This window comes from Poromitra crassiceps (genome assembly GCF_964638095.1).
Source record: "Poromitra crassiceps genome assembly, chromosome: 8".
Lineage (NCBI taxonomy): Eukaryota > Metazoa > Chordata > Actinopteri > Beryciformes > Melamphaidae > Poromitra > Poromitra crassiceps.
In genome coordinates, this window is record NC_139629.1 from 4,871,316 (window position 1) to 4,891,315 (window position 20,000).

Genomic DNA, 20,000 nt, shown 5'->3' on the forward strand with positions numbered 1-20,000 from the left:
GTAGCAGGTAGCAGGTACCTGGAGTAAATATCTGCTGATGCTGTGTTTGCCCTTAATTTTCTTATTCGTACTTGTACTTGTTGTTTCTATACTTTTATTGTTTTTTATCTGTGAAGCACTTTGGTCGTTGTAAATGTGCTCTATAAATAAACTTGACTTGACATGTCTTATTTGTCCTTCATACATAGGCTAGGTGGAAATACGGTATAATGCCTATTGTTATGGGCAAAAACAATTTAACAAATAATCATAGTGCTGAGCAAAACAGCCGGACAAAGGAATATTCACATTCCTGACATTCCATTCCACATGATTCCTGCTGGCCAGATCAGTTAGATAACCATTTCAAGCATTTTGTAATTCTTCCAGCCAATCAATAAAAAGCCCGTTGGGAATAAATGTTAGAATGGACAGGTGGGAGGAGCCAGGAGAAGTAACCCGGGCCAAGCCACTGGTAGAAATTTGACTTTCATTTGCTCAGAGATTGTGAGAAGGCTAAAAGATTAGCGAGAAGAACGCCTGCTGAGGTATGCTAGCAGATGGTGTGTAGCAGTAGCAGGAGCAGCAGGGTGCCCTTGGGGAAATGGGCTAGTTTCATGTGCAAAGACGCAAACACGTTTTCAAAGGGGCCTTCCTTTCCTGCTCGAGCCCCCCTTCAGACAACACCCTGAGTATTTTAAGCAACACGGGCAACAATGCATGCACTGTAGCAACCACCGCTCGACTGTAACGCACCACTCCTCTTTGTAATAGTTTCCTGGCTCGTCAAACTGTACAGGCTCAAACATGCCACTGCGCTATTCACTCAAACGCACCCACCAGCTATAAGTCAATGACACAGTAGTAACAGACTGGGGGGGAATAAAAAAAGCTAAACAAATATATATTTCACGGCCCTGTTATTAACAATTGTATTATCTTGTATTCAACATGATATATATTATCAGCAGTAATTTAAGGCTTGGCACAGCACACCTACAGTATATTTACACCTATCAACACCTAGGCTATAGAGGAAGTCTATCCAGTCACAGCACATAGAGACGATACTATAGACACAGTAAAGGAGGACGAAGCAGAGTGGGAAAGCAGGTGGGAAAGCAGGTGTGCCACGACGGGGACAGGACCCGCTCCTGCTCTCAGATTGCCAAAATGTCCTCAGTGCGTGCCCTTACCTCGATGCTCAGACACTTCCCATGCTGCTGTGTAGTATCTCCCATGGGATCAGTCTAGGCAGACCAGACGGACTCAGCTCTGTGTCGAGCTTACCTTCATGGTGCCACACCCCAGCAGTGACTTCAGAAATCTGTCTCCTGTAGCTAAATCCCTGTCACTGCCACCCCCCACCCTCACCACCACCACCACCACCTCACCACCAGCGCGTCTCAGAAAGCTACTCCACACAGCGGGTCAGTGAAGAGGCACCCCCCCCCCCCCACCGCCCCCCCCTACAATCAGTAATAAACAGAAAGGTAATCAGCTTTGACTCCCTGTGCAGACAGGACCCTGTGGGCAGGGCTACTGAGAGCACGCTGCACTGCAAATACTTTCTTGATTAGCTCACAGCCGACAGTGGAGTCATACAAAAGAAACACTGCTTTAACCATCATGTCTTTGGAATAGGATAAGTGTATGGTATAGCAGGATGTAGGATCATTCAGATAATTCACTTCCAAGCTGAATATTGACCATGCCAGTAATGGTATATATAATTAGGAGATCAAAAAAAAGAAGAAGCAGGAAAGCCAGATGGCCTCCTTGTCTACTACTGACAGGGTTAAAACAGTCTCTGGATCCCTCCACAATCCTTCATTCAATCGGGTGGCGTTCCTGTGTTTGTTTTTCATGATCAAAAACTGTGCCAGTTTCACAGCCACACCTTCTTACCCCTGACCACACCTTACCTCTGACCGCTGGCGCTGACGCATTCAGAAATGGTGTTTGAAAACCTGTTGGTTGAACATGACGAGGATCGCAATCTGACAAAACCTGCTATATTAAAACAATAAGCAGTTACTGACGTATGGATGTTGATGAGCCTAACATTCGGATTGTGATGATAATGATGATTTTTCATTATCAATGTAAAAATGTCTCTCTTGATTGAATTTGCATTATAGGACCGTTGATATAAATCCCTCCAGGAAGTTCAAATTCTTGACTAATTACACTTAGTGACTTCTAATAATACGGTGAAACTTTTAAGTTACAAAAAGAACAATGTGAAAAGCTGTGACGAACACAACATCCAAAAGTCAATAGACACATTCATTAGAGACAGATGCGTGTCACTGTAAACAAAAGAATTAAAGCTGTGAAAAGGGTCTCTCAGCACTTGTCATTTTACATAATGAAGCCAGGAACAGTGTTTGCCTTGGCAAAGCTTTCTAACGTTTTCATTGTTAAATTAGTCAACGCATTACAATAGATGAACATTTAAACAAAGCATTCAAGTGCTAATGGGAATATGTTTCCTCATAAGTTGAATAATAACACGTGACCACGATGGACGCTGAAAACGTCTTTGCAAGACGCCCGACAATTTACAACAAAAGACAGGAAGCCGTGACCTTGACTTCAAACAGTATTACGACGCATTTATATTTCCTACATCACATCTTACAATGAGATCACTACATCAACCAGGTTCCTTCATCTTACAATGAGAGACCACACATCAACCAGGTTTCTTCATCTTACAATGAGAGACCACACATCAACCAGGTTTCTTCCTCTTACAATGAGATCACTACATCAACCAGGTTTCTTCATCTTACAATGAGAGACCACACATCAACCAGGTTTCTTCATCTTACAATGAGATCACTACATCAACCAGGTTCCTTCATCTTACAATGAGAGACCACACATCAACCAGGTTTCTTCATCTTACAATGAGATCACTACATCAACCAGGTTTCTTCATCTTACAATGAGAGACCACACATCAACCAGGTTTCTTCATCTTACAATGAGAGACCACACATCAACCAGGTTTCTTCCTCTTACAATGAGAGACCACACATCAACCAGGTTTCTTCCTCTTACAATGAGACCACTACATCTACATCACATCACTACATCAACCAGGTTTCTTCGGCATCTCCTGAAAGCCCTGCTGCCCTACAGTGTGCAAATGTTATTCTCCATAGATTTAAAGTGCACTTTGTTCCCCGCCTCATGAGTAAAGGAAACGATTAAGTTGCCTTTCATTCTGAAATAAGAGGCCATTACCTGCCTTGATATTTAGCGTTAATCAGTTAGTCCCTAGGGCTGCTCGATTATGGCAAAAATCATAATCACGATTATGTTTGACTGATAATAATAAGATCACGATTATTTAACGCAATTACTCATTGACTTTGGCAACATCATGCATTTATTTAACTTGAAAAAATGTGCCTTTTTAATACTGGATGTCTTTAAATATAATTTAAGGTCAAAACAAAGAAATAAAAGTATTATTGTTTTTAGATAGGCTGGCTATCTAAAATAAATATATACCAAATAATAATTATTTTATCTCGATGATCTTGTTTTCATAATTGTGGGAATCCAAAATTGTAATTGAGACTAAAATCCGATTAATTGAGCGGCCCTAGTTAGTCCTATGTTAAATGTTATGTTAAATCCCTAGTTAGTCCTACACTTTCACTTATGATCTGGACCCTCTTTCTACACCACCACCGACAAATCCCATCTGATGATAAGGACGTAAGCAGTGGCTAGAGATGGTGGTGTGGTGGGTGGGAACAGAACAGAACAGGCCCAGAGGGTTGGAGTTGCAGAGTCACACAGAGGAGAGGAGAGGAGAGGGGGTAAATCCCTGTGGAAAGACAAAACACAGAGCCAAGGCCACAGCTGGTCATTTGGTGAGAGGTCACTCCCAGTAAACACAAGCTGTTTAAAGAGGGTCTGGAAAGGCCATTACTCCAGGAGCCGTGTGGGATGCATCGAGATAGGGAGAGAGAAGGAGCAGGGGGGACCCTATGAGAACTCTCCACTTCCTATGTGAGAACTCTCCACTTCCTATGTGTTATTTTAGGCAAAACAAAGGCTTTTTCCCCCTCACAACATGTTCCAGCACGGGCCTAACCCAGCCCACACACACACCCAGGGCGTATTTCACACCATCACTAAGAGTTCTTCTGATAAACATCTCCTCGGGGAACATTGCCGACCTTGTGGCATTATTAGCTTCCCTATACAGTACAGTACAGTATATAAAATAACCCTCTGTTATGATCCGATACTCATTGCTCCCTGTGGTACCGACTGCCCTGCCTGCACTACTATATATATATATATAAATCTAAGCTATTATTATTATTATTATATACTATATACAGCACCTAATAGACTGTCGCAGGCAGCAGGAGTGGGTCCTAAAACCCGGAAGTTAGCAGCGCCTGGTTCCCTCTTCTGGAAGTCAGTGGGGTTTTTCTATGGGGATTTAGGTTAGATGCCTGAAATAACGTCTGTGCTTCACACAAGTTTACTGAGACAAGATACTGAGATATTTGTGTGCAGCAAGATCCTTTTCACAAATGAACAACATTTTTATGATTTTCAAAGCGTTTTCTTGCAGTCACGGTTTTTGCCGATGATCAACAATCATAAAAGTGGTGTTTATTTGTGAACACAAAGGTCTCAGTATCATAACCTTTTGTTACACAGACCTTATTTCAGACGGCATCTAACAAACAAAAAAAACATTCAAAAATCCCGTTGACTTTAAGACGAGGGAACCCAGCGTGATGCTTGGCCTATACAAAGATGTCTTCCCTGCAGCACTCTATCATAATACATCATAGATATTATATTACTACAGATGGGTCACCGCAGGCTCCGCCACTTCTAACAAATGGTAGCAGCAAGTCTCCTAAATGGGCGTGGTCATGTACTGTATATAGAAGAGTCGCGACATCTCCATTCACTCCAATGGACCAGTTTTTTTACTCTCAAGAGTTCCAGGAAGTAAGGTCCTGGATTAAGCAGCACTGTCGAGTTGCCGCAAAATGGACAGTTTGTGTTGTACTTTGAAAGTTAAAAAAAAAAAAAAAATTGTACATTATCAGCTTTATTTTAGCATTCAAAAGTAGCGCGAGACCCCTTCCTGGCTGTTCATTGGCTAATGAGTCGCGCATTTTGGTCCTCCGCTGACGCCACTCTCTCTCTAAATTGCTCTGACTCAGACCTGTCGCAAGTCTCCTAAGTGGGCGTGTCTGTGGAAAACCATGGGCAAAACCCATGTGACAAAATGACAGGAAGTGAGTTGAAGTTGGGCCGTCTTGCTTGAATCCCATTGTCTTTGAATACATCCATGCACTCTCTACCACAGCACAGCCAGCAGGTCAGTAAGTCTGCCTGTCAGTGAGGTAAGGAGACTGCAGAGCTCTCAGGTCCCTGTATATGAACCCAAACAGCAGAGGTCATCTTAGCCTGTGACCCAGGGTCTGCTACAGAGGTCATCTTAGTCTGTGACCCAGGGTCTGCTACAGAGGTCATCTTAGCCTGTGACCCCAGGGTCTGCTACAGAGGTTATCTTAACCTGTGACCCAGGGTCTGCTACAGAGGTTATCTTAACCTGTGACCCAGGGTCTGCTACAGAGGTTATCTTAGCCTGTGACCCAGGGTCTGCTACAGAGATCATCTTAGTCTGTGACCCAGGGTCTGCTACAGAGGTCATCTTAACCTGTGACCCAGGGTCTGATACAGAGGTCATCTTAGCCTGTGACCCCAGGGTCTGCTACAGAGGTCATCTTAGCCTGTGACCCCAGGGTCTGCTACAGAGGTTATCTTAACCTGTGACCCAGGGTCTGCTACAGAGGTTATCTTAACCTGTGACCCAGGGTCTGCTACAGAGGTTATCTTAACCTGTGACCCAGGGTCTGCTACAGAGGTCATCTTAGCCTGTGACCCAGGGTCTGCTACAGAGGTCATCTTAGCCTGTGACCCAGGGTCTGCTACAGAGGTCATCTTAACCTGTGACCCAGGGTCTGCTACAGAGGTCATCTTAACCTGTGACCCAGGGTCTGCTACAGAGGTCATCTTAGCCTGTGACCCAGGGTCTGCTACAGAGGTCATCTTAACCTGTGACCCAGGGTCTGCTACAGAGGTCATCTTAACCTGTGACCCAGGGTCTGCTACAGAGGTCATCTTAGCCTGTGACCCAGGGTCTGCTACAGAGGTCATCTTAACCTGTGACCCAGGGTCTGCTACAGAGGTCATCTTAACCTGTGACCCAGGGTCTGCTACAGAGGTCATCTTAACCTGTGACCCAGGGTCTGCTACAGAGGTCATCTTAACCTGTGACCCAGGGTCTGCTACAGAGGTCATCTTAGCCTGTGACCCAGGGTCTGCTACAGAGGTCATCTTAGTCTGTGACCCAGGGTCTGCTACAGAGGTTATCTTAGCCTGTGACCCAGGGTCTGCTACAGAGGTTATCTTAGTCTGTGACCCGGGGGTCTGCTACAGAGGTCATCTTAACCTGTGACCCAGGGTCTGCTACAGAGGTCATCTTAGTCTGTGACCCAGGGTCTGCTACAGAGGTTATCTTAGCCTGTGACCCAGGGTCTGCTACAGAGGTCATCTTAACCTGTGACCCAGGGTCTGCTACAGAGGTCATCTTAACCTGTGACCCAGGGTCTGCTACAGAGGTCATCTTAGCCTGTGACCCAGGGTCTGCTACAGAGGTCATCTTAGTCTGTGACCCAGGGTCTGCTACAGAGGTCATCTTAACCTGTGACCCCAGGGTCTGCTACAGAGGTCATCTTAACCTGTGACCCAGGGTCTGCTACAGAGGTCATCTTAGCCTGTGACCCGGGGGTCTGCTACAGAGGTCATTTTAACATGTGACCCAGGGTCTGCTACAGAGGTCATCTTAACATGTGACCCAGGGTCTGCTACAGAGGTCATCTTAGCCTGTGACCCAGGGTCTGCTACAGAGGTCATCTTAACCTGTGACCCGGGGGTCTGCTACAGAGGTCATCTTAACATGTGACCCATGGTCTGCTACAGAGGTCATCTTAGTCTGTGACCCAGGGTCTGCTACAGAGGTCATCTTAACCTGTGACCCCAGGGTCTGCTACAGAGGTCATCTTAACCTGTGACCCGGGGTCTGCTACAGAGGTCATCTTAACCTGTGACCCGGGGTCTGCTACAGAGGTCATCTTAGTCTGTGACCCAGGGTCTGCTACAGAGGTTATCTTAGCCTGTGACCCAGGGTCTGCTACAGAGGTCATCTTAGTCTGTGACCCCAGGGTCTGCTACAGAGGTTATCTTAGCCTGTGACCCAGGGTCTGCTACAGAGGTTATCTTAGCCTGTGACCCGGGGTCTGCTACAGAGGTCATCTTAGTCTGTGACCCCAGGGTCTGCTACAGAGGTTATCTTAGCCTGTGACCCAGGGTCTGCTACAGAGGTCATCTTAACCTGTGACCCAGGGTCTGCTACAGAGGTCATCTTAACCTGTGACCCCAGGGTCTGCTACAGAGGTCATCTTAACCTGTGACCCCAGGGTCTGCTACAGAGGTCATCTTAACCTGTGACCCAGGGTCTGCTACAGAGGTCATCTTAACCTGTGACCCCAGGGTCTGCTACAGAGGTTATCTTAGCCTGTGACCCGGGGTCTGCTACAGAGGTCATCTTAACCTGTGACCCAGGGTCTGCTACAGAGGTTATCTTAGCCTGTGACCCAGGGTCTGCTACAGAGGTTATCTTAGTCTGTGACCCAGGGTCTGCTACAGAGGTCATCTTAACCTGTGACCCCAGGGTCTGCTACAGAGGTCATCTTAACCTGTGACCCCAGGGTCTGCTACAGAGGTCATCTTAACCTGTGACCCCAGGGTCTGCTACAGAGGTCATCTTAACCTGTGACCCAGGGTCTGCTACAGAGGTCATCTTAGCCTGTGACCCGGGGGTCTGCTACAGAGGTCATTTTAACATGTGACCCAGGGTCTGCTACAGAGGTCATCTTAACATGTGACCCAGGGTCTGCTACAGAGGTCATCTTAGCCTGTGACCCAGGGTCTGCTACAGAGGTCATCTTAACCTGTGACCCGGGGGTCTGCTACAGAGGTCATCTTAACATGTGACCCATGGTCTGCTACAGAGGTCATCTTAGTCTGTGACCCAGGGTCTGCTACAGAGGTCATCTTAACCTGTGACCCAGGGTCTGCTACAGAGGTCATCTTAGCCTGTGACCCGGGGTCTGCTACAGAGGTCATCTTAACCTGTGACCCCAGGGTCTGCTACAGAGGTCATCTTAGCCTGTGACCCAGGGTCTGCTACAGAGGTCATCTTAGCCTGTGACCCAGGGTCTGCTACAGAGGTCATCTTAACCTGTGACCCAGGGTCTGCTACAGAGGTCATCTTAACCTGTGACCCAGGGTCTGCTACAGAGGTCATCTTAGCCTGTGACCCCAGGGTCTGATACAGAGGTTATCTTATCCTGTGACCCCGGGGTCTGAAACAGAGGTCATCTTAGCCTGTGACCCAGGGTCTGCTACAGAGGTCATCTTAGCCTGTGACCCAGGGTCTGCTACAGAGGTCATCTTAACCTGTGACCCAGGGTCTGCTACAGAGGTCATCTTAACCTGTGACCCAGGGTCTGCTACAGAGGTCATCTTAACCTGTGACCCAGGGTCTGCTACAGAGGTCATCTTAACCTGTGACCCAGGGTCTGCTACAGAGGTCATCTTAACCTGTGACCCCAGGGTCTGATACAGAGGTCATCTTAGCCTGTGACCCGGGGGTCTGCTACAGAGGTTATCTTAGCCTGTGACCCGGGGTCTGCTAGGTTCCTCTCACCTTAACTCAAGTATTCTCTCCCCGATTATCTCTGCCCAAGATTGTTCACAGCAAACACATGGTACTTTGGTGTATATGCCAGAAGCTGTGTGTTTCAGTTCACGTTTGTGCGCAAACTGCCCATAAATCCATTTAAAAGGTGAAATTACAATGGGTTGTTTGCGCTTGCCGGTATTCATATCCAGATACACAGATCAGATACACAGATCAGATAGACACGATAGTCCCCAGCTGCCTAGTATGGAATAACATGAGAAGATATTTACCCCTGAGATTTCTGGGTGTGTGCCTTTTGTGTGTGTGTGTGTGTGTGTGTGTGTGTGTGTGTGTGTGTGTGTGTGTGTGTGTGTGTGTGTGTGTGTGTGTGTGTGTGTGTGTGTGTGTGTGTGTGTGTGTGTGTGTGAGACCAACATTTACATAAAGTGACTTGGGAAGAGAGAAAGTTTCCCCTTGAGTCATAATTATAACTATCACAGTGTGTCCTTTCTCTCTGAAACAATGCAGCATTGTCCACACACAGAGAGAGGCATCTTTTCAAAGACACAGCAGCATCGCCAGTCACATGAAGAAGAAGAGATCTTTCTAAAGCGAGTCTGCAGAGCAGCCTTCTCGTACGCTACGCAGGCACACTACTGGCTCTTATTTCACGGCTAATACAACACAGAGAACTATTTGATATTGCACAGGCTGAGAGGCTTTGGAAAAAAAGAAAAGAGAGCTGCACTCCAACTGAAGGTCAGAAAGTGCTAAGCCGTTAGGCTACCTAAGTACTTATACTGCCAGTTTGATACCATGCCAAATTCAACACACGCATTTAGACCTGCATATCCTGTATGCGTGCACAAACAACCGGGTTGAGAGACGGTGGGTAATGAACACGTGCGCGGAGTTAGCGCCATCTAGAGAAACCTTCCCAAGGTGTGTCATTTTATATTTCATATTTCAATATACCTCCGATGTGCTTGTCCTACCGTCGTGGTGTCGGGTTACGGTTGGCTTTCGACGACACTTGCGAGCCGCGGTTCGTCATCGCAGTTGGTTAAGAGTTGAGGAAAAAACGTGGCCATGGCCTCGTTTCAACAGAGCAGTTGGAAGCTATCTGTTCGAATCAAGCGTGGCCGCCCATGACCGGGCAGGACATTTCTGAAAAAGATCTGATCTAAACCAAGGCAAACACTGATAGTAGAGGTCAAACAAATCAAGGCAATTTCTTCCTTGTTCACATAAGACTCTTGCATGCTGTTGGAGATAAGCGAACGTTCCTCTTGGGGAGCATACAAAGAGCAAATTCATGGAGGTCATTGTGAATGTTAGGAAGGCTGATGGTGGGAGGCATCCAACTGTTACGTGCTGGAAGAGAGCGCACAACAGAAACAAAGAGGGTCCAAGACTTTCAAGTTGTTTGCATATCTACATTCTAGCCAGTGTCCCAGGCAGGACTTATGCAGAAAATCCATTCAAATGTGTTTACAAATGGTTGTCCAACACATCAATAAGAGAATATCTAATGTACAGTTTATAAAATTAAGCTTTAATTCACAAACTGTCTTCCATCATTTTCACAACAGACCAGTAATGAGCATTCAGTGGCTTTAGGGTCATTGCGTTGGCTTCAACGTGGTAACAAAGACACGCCATTATTCCCTGCTGGCTCTGGATGTTAGCCAGTTTGTGTGTGTTTTAGCCCTGTGAGGCAGAAGGAGCATCCATGAGGAGACACAGCAGCTTCGCGCCCAGTGCAGCCGTGTCTGGCTGCTCATTCTCATTCGTCTGGATAGATCAAGTGGGTGTATATCTTTGAATGACAGTCTTTATCTGGGCCTTTGGAGTTGAGAAATTCGGAGCAGGCTTTCGAAGGGTAACATACTGTGGTGCAAATCATACTTTATGATCTATAACCTGCCTCCCCATCCAATTGGGAATTCTTTTCCTGGATGAACAGTCTTGTTGCCTCTGTGGAAAGTTTCACAAGGGGAGAATGTTGTTATATGCTATAATATAGTGTATGCCCCTGTGATGTAGTGTGACATTCCCCCCCCCCCCATTTTTTTAGGTAGGCCCAGAGCAATTTAGAGAGAGAGTGACGTCAGCGGAGGACCAAAATGCGTGACTCATTAGCCAATGAACAGCCAGGAAGGGTGTTGCACTACTTTTGAATGCTAAAATAAAGCTGATAATGTACAATTTGATAAAAATAAAAATTGACGATTTCAAAGTACAACACAAACTGTCCATTTTGCTGCAACTCGACAGAACCGCTTAATCCAGAACCTTACTTCCTGGAACTCTTGAGAGTAAAAAACTGGTCGATTGGAGCGAATGGAGATGTCGCGACTCTTCTATATACATAGCTCTGGGTAGGCCTATACTATGCAACTTTAACCTTTTTTTTTTTTTACATTTTCAAGTATCTTTTAGCTCTGACAGAGCTCTTGATACAAGGAATATCAGTGTGTAAAGAGCTAAAAATGAGTTTTAGATTGAAAGCCATAAACGGTTTGTTTACATCTGTATTGTTTGTCAACATTGGATCAAAACAGGCTTGTGTTTTGAGTTATTGTGAAATAATAACAATTAAAAGAGCACATTGTCCATCTAGAAGTCCTACTCTTCAAGAATATGACATTAAAAGATGTTAAAAAAAGTTTACATTTGAAGTGCCCTAAAAAAAGGCCACATAGCCTAAAAGCGTGTGTATTGCTTTTGACATGTAACTAACTGCAATGCTTTGCTATAGGCAGCATTTCAACATGGCATGGCCTGCTGCTTCAAGCGCTCTCATCTTTGCATCGACTGTCTGTATCTGTAGTCCGTTTGGCCCATTCCTCTTGCCTTAGTTTTCATCACTGGATTCATGCGAGCAGCTGTGCCCTTGGCCTGCCTGCCTGCATGTCTGGAAACAGCTGTTAGGATTCACAATACCTTAACCAATTCCACATTCTGCCCTGAGGAACGCCAGCCATGTGAGATCATGCTTTTAAGGTGTGTCCAATTATGAGGACCAGCTCCAAGCAGTGCTGCGCCATTAGATTAAGCATGGACACAAATGCTCACGGTGAAGAAGATAGTGCTGCTTCCCAAAGCGAGCTTTCCTTCCTAAGCTGTCATTCTAAACAGAATGAGTGCTGCGCGCCGCAAAAACACATCTTTCTTTCCATGAGGTCGTCGTTCCCATGAGCACAGCAGTGGGAATTGAAACGTTCTTTTTGCAATTTGGGGAAGACTACCTTCGTGTTTTCATTTGGGGGTAATAATACATCGCTGTGTGCTGCTCCCAACTGCTCTGCTTGGAGAACAGCCGGCCCAGTGTTTTTTGGCAGGGATCAGTACTACTTGGAAAGCAAATGTAGCATAGCATCGGGGGTCACATGAAATCTTCCCTTACGACTGCGTTTGAAAAGTGACTGTATTTTCGGGAGCAGCGGTTTACTGGCTCCCAAACGCAAGAAGCCACAAATAAGGCAGAGAACATGTGCTTTCCCCCCCCCCCGCACCACAAGCAGCTTACGGAGGGGGTGGTTGGCCTTTCCAAATAATAGTCAAACCACAGAAAGATTTAGGCTGTCTGCTGCTCTTCACTGCCAGGGAGTGTGTGGCTCTGCTCCCAAATTACACAATGCTTATGAAATATGAATACGGAGTCACACCAGGAGGAGAGTATATTTTTTCAATAAATTGCATGATGTGCCCGAATGCTATTTCTCAAATGGAAACCTGGGGCGATACAGGACTGGAAACTGTGTGGATTGCTGCTATCGTGGAATATAGGACTGGAAACTTTGCATGGATTGCTATATCAAACCTTCAAGTTCTCCATCTCACCTCTAATTAAAATCACAAAAACTCGACAGATCTCCACTGAATGCCAGAGGAGTGAGTAGTGACTCTGTTAGAAAATCTATGGAAACTCACTCCCCCCCTTTTTTTTTAATGATTCCAACCACTGGAATACAGGCTGCTGCTGCGCTGACATCATCTCCAGTCCCTGAACCAAAACTGATGGGAAATTCCAGCATGTCATAATACTCACAACACTTTTAACGTGATCATCTTTGACTGCAATTGAACGTAACAAATCAGCACCTAATAGAAATATCACTTTACACTGGCGATGCACACACGCACGCGCGCGCACACACACACACACACACACACACACACACACACACACACACACACACACACACACACACACACAGGATTTCAAGCACAAATGGATGCATGATTTCCACAAGAGAAAAGTCAGCCTCATTGCATCTAGCTCATCAGTGCACACAGAGGATGCAGGATGGTTTGCCTTCAAAATACTTCCCATGACCTCTGCATATGGCCACGGCAATTTCTCAGTAAAACATTGGGGGCAGGAAATGAGTAGAGTTCAAAGGTTGAAATGTCTGCAACAACTGTGACTTCACTTACTGAGATTTTGGGAGAGAGGAATGTTAGTTAAAGGTTTGTTTATGAAGATGCACTGCGTTAAACAGCAGTTTCTGCAGTCATGGTTTGTCTTTTGTAGGCTAAGCGGATAACACATTTTTATAGGTGGAGAACTTGGTTTTGGTTTATGCACAATTAAAACGTAAAAAAAACAATCATAGGCTACATTTGCCTTCCAGGCTCTTAACAATTACATTTAAAGCAGTAGTGGAAAAAATAACACAAAAAGCCTATTGTTGCACAACACAAGTCCTATAAGTTACTGAATAACATTATTTATCTCATTGACAAAATAGCTTATACATAAATAGGCTAATGAGAGTCGGCAATGCAGATGACAGTTCATCACAGCCCACATACCTCATACCAGAGCGTCGTCGATGGGAATTACCCGGAGATCCATGATCATCCATGGCTAAATTCATAGGTTTAGCAGAATCCCTCGGACTAGTCAAAAACAGACAAAAAGGGCATTTCATTTCTTTTCTTTTTTTTTACCAACAACTTTCATAGCAAATGCTATAACCTGCTGCTGCTAGTGATGGAAATGGGCGAATCCCATATGAGGTCATCATCATGCAGACTTTTCTCAGTCTCAGTCATACTCATAGGAACATTTTTTATTGTGCATATTTGTCAAAACATAAGAAGAAGAAGCTCTAGTCTTACCATGAATGCCGCTGGTTTTCTGGGCGTTTGTCAACTTTCATCAGCCTTCAAAAACGTAAGATTAGCAGACTGATACATTTTGTTTTGAAATGATCCATAGTTTCCGTACTGAAGTCCAGTGTTTTTTCCTCCGTTTTACCCGAGACCTTCCAGTGTCTCCTCTTCTTCCCCTGTAACTTTGCGTTCAGCCACATCTAGACCATGATCTAGATCTAGACGCAGCTCCGCCAACTTTTCTCTGCACATCGAAGGCATTGCATTGCGAGCAGACGCTGTCACGGCAGGGCGTTCGTCTCATCCACTTTTACCTCCCTTCCCTACCATCCTGAGAGGGGTTTGGCAGCGATGTCCTCTGCTGCGAGTTACGACCATCACGACGGATAGACGTTTTTAGAAGAAGATCAAAGAAGTAGCAGGAAAAAACAACCAGGCCGTGAAAAACAACATAATAAAGTCCACTTATTTGGTGTGACTGGTAAATAAGCTGCAGCAACACATTATTAAACCTGTTGTTTTTGTTCAACGCTGTTTTTTTTTCTTCTTCTTAAAGAATGCTTTATTTGTCTACAGCGACATCGTGTGGACAGTTTAGGAGGCTCAGTACTCAGCTGGACAGTTTCCAACTTTCTGATACAAATAAAATAATCAACAATATAAATATCAAAGAAATAAAGAATACAACAGACAAAATAAACAAATGAAAATAATTACCTACATGTCTTACTTTCTGATACAAATAATCAAGAATAGATATTTACAGATTGGCCATAATATTTACTTTATCATTTGTCATCTATCATTTTCTTTTAGCTGATATTTATATTGAATTGGAGGATGTGAAAGTTTGAAAGTTCATTGTTTTTGCTTTGTTGTTGTTTTCTCCTCGCTGTTGCCAAATAATTATGACCACATCTGTTTTATACAAAAAAGTAAATAAAAATGTATCACAATGATTATTGCCATTATAGTAATACGAACAAAAAAAACAACAACTATGACAGCAAAGTCGATACACATTGTATAAAAAACACGTATAAAACACCAGATGAAAACATATAGGTACTAAGGATGCAGTTGAGCTCATATTTGTCTTGTCATACAGGTGGTACAGTCGCAGTGGAGACATTGGCATCCGTGCAGTAGAACATCTCCACACCATGTGAACAGTCTTGCGGGTAGAGGCCAGTCATGGTCAAACCGGTTACCATGACAAACAAGCCAAGTAGGATGAAGATGACACACGTGAGGTGTTCACCCTGGACCCAGCGGCCGGGGGAGAGCTTGAGGAAACACGCTGATGGGATGATGAAGATCAGGGGCGTGGCACTCAGAACACCCTGGACGGTAGAAGAGTGACCATCATTACCAAATCAGTTAGTATATCGGAAAACTGTCAACCGTTTTGCAGGCAGGCATTCATTTCGTTAGTTAGTTGATTTGAATTAAGTTGTGGATGTAATTTGTGCATCAATCTAGTGCAAACTGTGAAAGGACCCCCAGATGGGGACAGGCCATATTATGGCTTCCAACATTGACCGTCTCAAAATGGGTGTGCTACATCCATATTATTTACAGTGCATGTATGAAACCCATGGCCAAAACAGCCATTCTGTCATTGTGTTACTTATAGTTGGAATTCTAGCCAAAATAAATTATTATCCTTTTTGCTGGGGACCCCCTGGAAGCCCCTCAAAGAGGACCCCCGGGGGGGTTCCTCGGACCCCACTTTGAGAACCACTGCCCCGGAGGATTAAACGCTGTCTTGTTTACAGTAGTGGGTGATACAGTGACAGTAATTGTACTGTCAAAAACGCCAGCTTAAAGGACATAATAGCTTACATTCAGCGTCAAAACAACTCCCAGACAGTCATAGGCCAGAGATATCGCTGTGCAGACTGCAACTATGAGCACGGTGATGCCCACATGTTCGGCTTTTGAAAGAGCTCTCCTGCAAATGATATTGGATACCACCTGAAAGCATCAAGAGGGGTATGAAGATTAAATGGACATGTATTGTTCACAATGAATACATTACAGCAGCAGCATGCTACCTGGAAGTCAACCTGGGAACCCAGTAGGGCCGACAACTTACAATAGTTGTAGTTGTAGCCACTGTGCAGCTGGGAGTTATATGTCGAGCTCAAAGCAAACTTCTTATTATTTTTTATTTTTTTCCCCAGATTTTTTATCCCATTTTTATCCCCCGTTAGTGCTAATTTTAATTTATTTATCCTGGTTGCTGCTCCACCCTCTGCCAATGTGGGGAGAGCCGAAACTGGCTCCATGCTTCCTCCGAGACATGGGCAGTTAGCCAGCCGCTTCTTTTCACCTGACAGGGGAAGCTTCACCGGTAGGACATAGCACGTGGGAGGATCACGCTATTCCAACCAGTTCCCCTCCCTCCGAACAGGCGCACCTAACAACCAGAGGAGGCACCACTTCAGCAACCAGGATATTGCATGTTTTGGTGTGGGGTTCCTATATGAAGGAAACCCCCAGGGGGGCATGGGGAGAACATGCAAACTCCACACAGAAAGGCCCTTTTGACGACCCCACCTGGGCGGCGGGCACTCGAGGACATGCAGACCGGGCACGCACTCCTTCAGCGCTCACAGCGTCCCAGGTGGGAATCGAACCCAGGACCTTCTAGCTGTGAGGCGACAGCGCTTACCACTGCACCACCATGCCCCCTAAAGCAAACTTCTTCAAACTGTCTTGTTGTTAATTTGGTTGCAAGCCCACTTATAACCTTCAGGATAGCACTGCCCCCTAACATATGAAGTAAATGTTGGATTCCTAAGCGTGAGGTATCTCAACATGAGCGAGCATGGCAGCTTACCTCTCTTGTCACAAAACACTCCAGTGGAAAGGTGGTTATTATACTGAGGCCAAAACAGAAGCGACCAAATGTTGCCAGGTTATCATCTCCGCAGTAGTTCTCGAAAATATCTCCTGAAATAGTGGAAATGTGAGAACAGAGAATGAGGTGATATAAGCGTTAAATCGTTATGTAGCACAACACCTGTCAGATTGGTGTCTGTATTTAGTATTGAGAGGATTGGGCACCACCTTGTGTGTAGCCAGTGAAGGTGGCATAGCCAGCGACAGCAAAGGCAGCACTGACTATGAGCGCAGAGCCAACTGACACATGGGTGACTCGACACCAGTTGGTCAGAGTGGGCTGCTCCAGTGAGCCGTAGATCAAAAAGCTGTTGTGGTGGCATATAAACGCTGGAGAGACACAGGGACAGAATGCAGTTATTATCAGCCATCAAATTAGCATAATATACAAAATCAAAACATTCCATTTTCGATGACAACAGTTTTGATGCTTTTCACTTCTTTGTTTGAGCGGAAACTTGACATGTTCCTTTAGGCGCTGAATATGCTGAATACCATCAATATCCATGTTGTACTGGAGGTCAAAAGAGACAGCAACTCTACACACATTCAGGTTCATGTCATTTGTATAGTTATCATGTTGAGGGTCTCCCTCCTCCACACAGAATGGATTTGCAGCGGTAGATTCCTTGCCTACCAACAAGGGTCGTGGGTTCGAGCCCCCATGTTACCTCCGGGTTGACTGTTTCTGCGTGTGGAACTGGGAAGCCGGATTAAGGGTATGTGACCTGAGGTCACTGCACTAGTGCCTGTGCCTGTTTGGGACAGGGCCAAGTACAATTGGGGAGAAGAGTGCTCGCCACATTAATTACTGTACCATGATCTGCTCATAGTTCATGTTTATATTGTATGTTTTTGATGTAATTGTTGTTAATATTGGTTTACTTTCTTAGGTAAGAAACCTCGCATATAAATGGTAAATGGTCTGCATTTATATAGCGCTTTTATCCAAAGCGCTTTACAATCAGTAGGTACATTCACCCATTCATACACCGATGGTGGCAGGCTGCCACGCAGGGTGCTGGCACACCATCGGGAGCAATTTGGGGTTCAGTATCTTGCCCAAGGACACTTTGACATGCAGACTGGAGGAGGCGGGAATCGAACCACCGACCTCTTTCATCCAAAGCAATTAGTGGACAACCCGCTCTACCTCCTGAGCTACAGCCTATTAGCTAAGCCCATTAGGATTTCTATCGTCTCTTACCTGCACAATCTTTACACTTGTGTTTTTTGGCTGTTCTTAATTTTACTGTGTGCAAAATAAAAAATAAATAAAAATAAATAAATAAATAAATAAATAAATAAATAAATAAATAAATAAATAAATAAATAAATAAATAAATAAATAAATAAATAGATAAATAGATAAATAGATAAATAGATAAATAAATAAATGAATAGTGCAGCTGGCTCTGGAGCATTTTCAGTAAAATGTACTTAATAACTGGACACCGTGTCCTATGGTGCGCAGTGCACACTACACAGGGGAAATGTGGAAGCTGTGGGCTTTGGCTCCGTGATGGGAGCAATTTAATGACAACTTCATGAATACTGGCTCAGGCAATCTCCACAAGAGGTTCATTCAGGGAAAAAAAAACACAACCTATGGTGCAAATCCCTCTGATCCCATTTTCTCATGCGGATATTATTTCCCGATTTACAGGATCTGTTTTCTATCCTTTAAGTGTATTTGGCAGACATCTTGGCTTGGCCGTATGGGTCTGATTCGTTTCTGGCTGCAGAACAGGCTTTCTGGAGATACGCTGCTTTCCTCTGACAGCAACATAACGTCAATGGCACATGGCACCACCGCCATCATTGTTCCCTCCCCACCACCATCACCTCCATCACCAGCAGCATCATCATTATCACCTCCCCACCACCTCCACCCTCACCTCCATCACCAGCAGCAGCATCATTATAGACAAACTCACCAAAAGACATGACACCAACTGCCTGAATTGCATTCCACTTTGCAAATGCCCATGCATTTTCTGTAGGGATGCTAGAAAGTGATTTAAATGACACACTTCATTCAGAACAAAACATCTTTTTGCATCTGCATCTTAACAAAAATAACATTATATGATTCACAAAGAGGAACATTCAGATTATAACATCAACTGGATCATCTAAACTGCAAAATTGCAGATGAGGAGGAGAACATACATTTCTGGAGCAAACGTAGCTGCTCTGACAATGACAGTGATGAGGATGACAATGGTCAGCACCATCGACAGGAAGGACACCTAAATAACACACACACAGAGAACAGATGTTATGAGGGCTCTGAAATCGCTAAATGTATCCCACACTGATTGGCTGCTGTCTGATCAGCTGACTTACCTTCCCAAGCTTCCCTATGTTGCGATAAAGTGAAAGAGGCAGCGTGAACAGAACGGTTGATACCAAGATCACAAAGTGACGCTCTGCAAGTATGTGGCCAGGGCCAACTGCAAACAGAGAGAGTAACAACAACATGGAGCACACAGGCATTACTGGCTAAGTGGAATCAGCTTCAGAATACTGCAATCATTTCCCTAGCTAAAATGCATCCGCTTTCACTGAGTAACTTGGTATTAAGCCTTGTTTTAATTACACACAGTGTCATTTTTTGGCTTTCATTTGGAGTGGAACAGACGCCATGCATCATACCTCCTGGTATTCTCTGAAATACTTTGGTCAGTGTGTCACCAGTTGTGATGTTGTAACTGATCATGGCTGAGGGAGAAGACAAAGGTGAATATAATAGAATAGAATAGAATAGAATAGAATAGAATAGAATAGAATAGAATAGAATAGAAACACATTTTCAGACCAGGTTTTATTTGAGACAAAATGTATATACAGTGACTTTCGACTCTGGGTGTAACTATTTACATATTTTAAATGACTTACCAATGAAAGGGTAAAGGAACTGCAGTCCAGACAGAATCAAGAATCCAGGGAAGCCAAACGTGCTCTGCACCAGTGACTGATAACTGTTTGTCCCTGACAGGTTACCTGCTTTAATCAACAGGATGATGGAGTAGTCTGCCATGAAGCATAAACATCATGTTATCTGTTTGTTCACGTCATCCAAATAAACCCCACTTGACCACCATGAGCCATATAGGCTACAAACACACCTGTGATGAAGGCTACAGCTATCAAAAGCAAAAGGCCAAGGGGAAGCCCGGCC

The 20,000-nt window shown here is 44.7% G+C and overlaps 2 protein-coding genes across 3 annotated transcripts in view; both read right to left on the reverse strand.

The window, feature by feature from the left end:
• cobll1b (cordon-bleu WH2 repeat protein-like 1b) overlaps window positions 1-14,057 on the reverse strand; it is a 42,632-nt gene extending 28,575 nt beyond the window's left edge. Inside the window, exons 1-2 of one of the 2 annotated variants that reach the window (XM_083641977.1) lie at window positions 13,916-14,057; window positions 13,607-13,693 (exon numbers count right to left, since the gene is read on the reverse strand). In XM_083641977.1, the coding sequence (XP_083498103.1) occupies window positions 13,607-13,693; window positions 13,916-13,956 (128 nt within the window). In that variant the 5' untranslated portion in view covers window positions 13,957-14,057. Of the gene's footprint in view, window positions 1-1,175; window positions 1,325-13,606; window positions 13,694-13,915 lie in introns of those variants that run through there. The other variant, XM_083641978.1, reaches the window with a different exon arrangement.
• Window positions 14,058-15,009: 952 nt separating this feature from the next.
• The window catches only part of slc38a11 (solute carrier family 38 member 11), a gene marked incomplete at both ends in the record, with an annotated part of 5,872 nt that continues 881 nt past the window's right edge, over window positions 15,010-20,000 (reverse strand). Inside the window, 10 exons of the mRNA XM_083642245.1 lie at window positions 15,010-15,252; window positions 15,755-15,886; window positions 16,755-16,867; window positions 16,985-17,146; window positions 18,754-18,824; window positions 18,989-19,068; window positions 19,166-19,272; window positions 19,475-19,540; window positions 19,718-19,852; window positions 19,948-20,000. The exon at window positions 19,948-20,000 is cut by the window's right edge and continues 22 nt beyond it. Coding sequence (XP_083498371.1) covers window positions 15,010-15,252; window positions 15,755-15,886; window positions 16,755-16,867; window positions 16,985-17,146; window positions 18,754-18,824; window positions 18,989-19,068; window positions 19,166-19,272; window positions 19,475-19,540; window positions 19,718-19,852; window positions 19,948-20,000 — 1,162 coding nt within the window. The remainder of the gene's footprint in view (window positions 15,253-15,754; window positions 15,887-16,754; window positions 16,868-16,984; window positions 17,147-18,753; window positions 18,825-18,988; window positions 19,069-19,165; window positions 19,273-19,474; window positions 19,541-19,717; window positions 19,853-19,947) is intronic.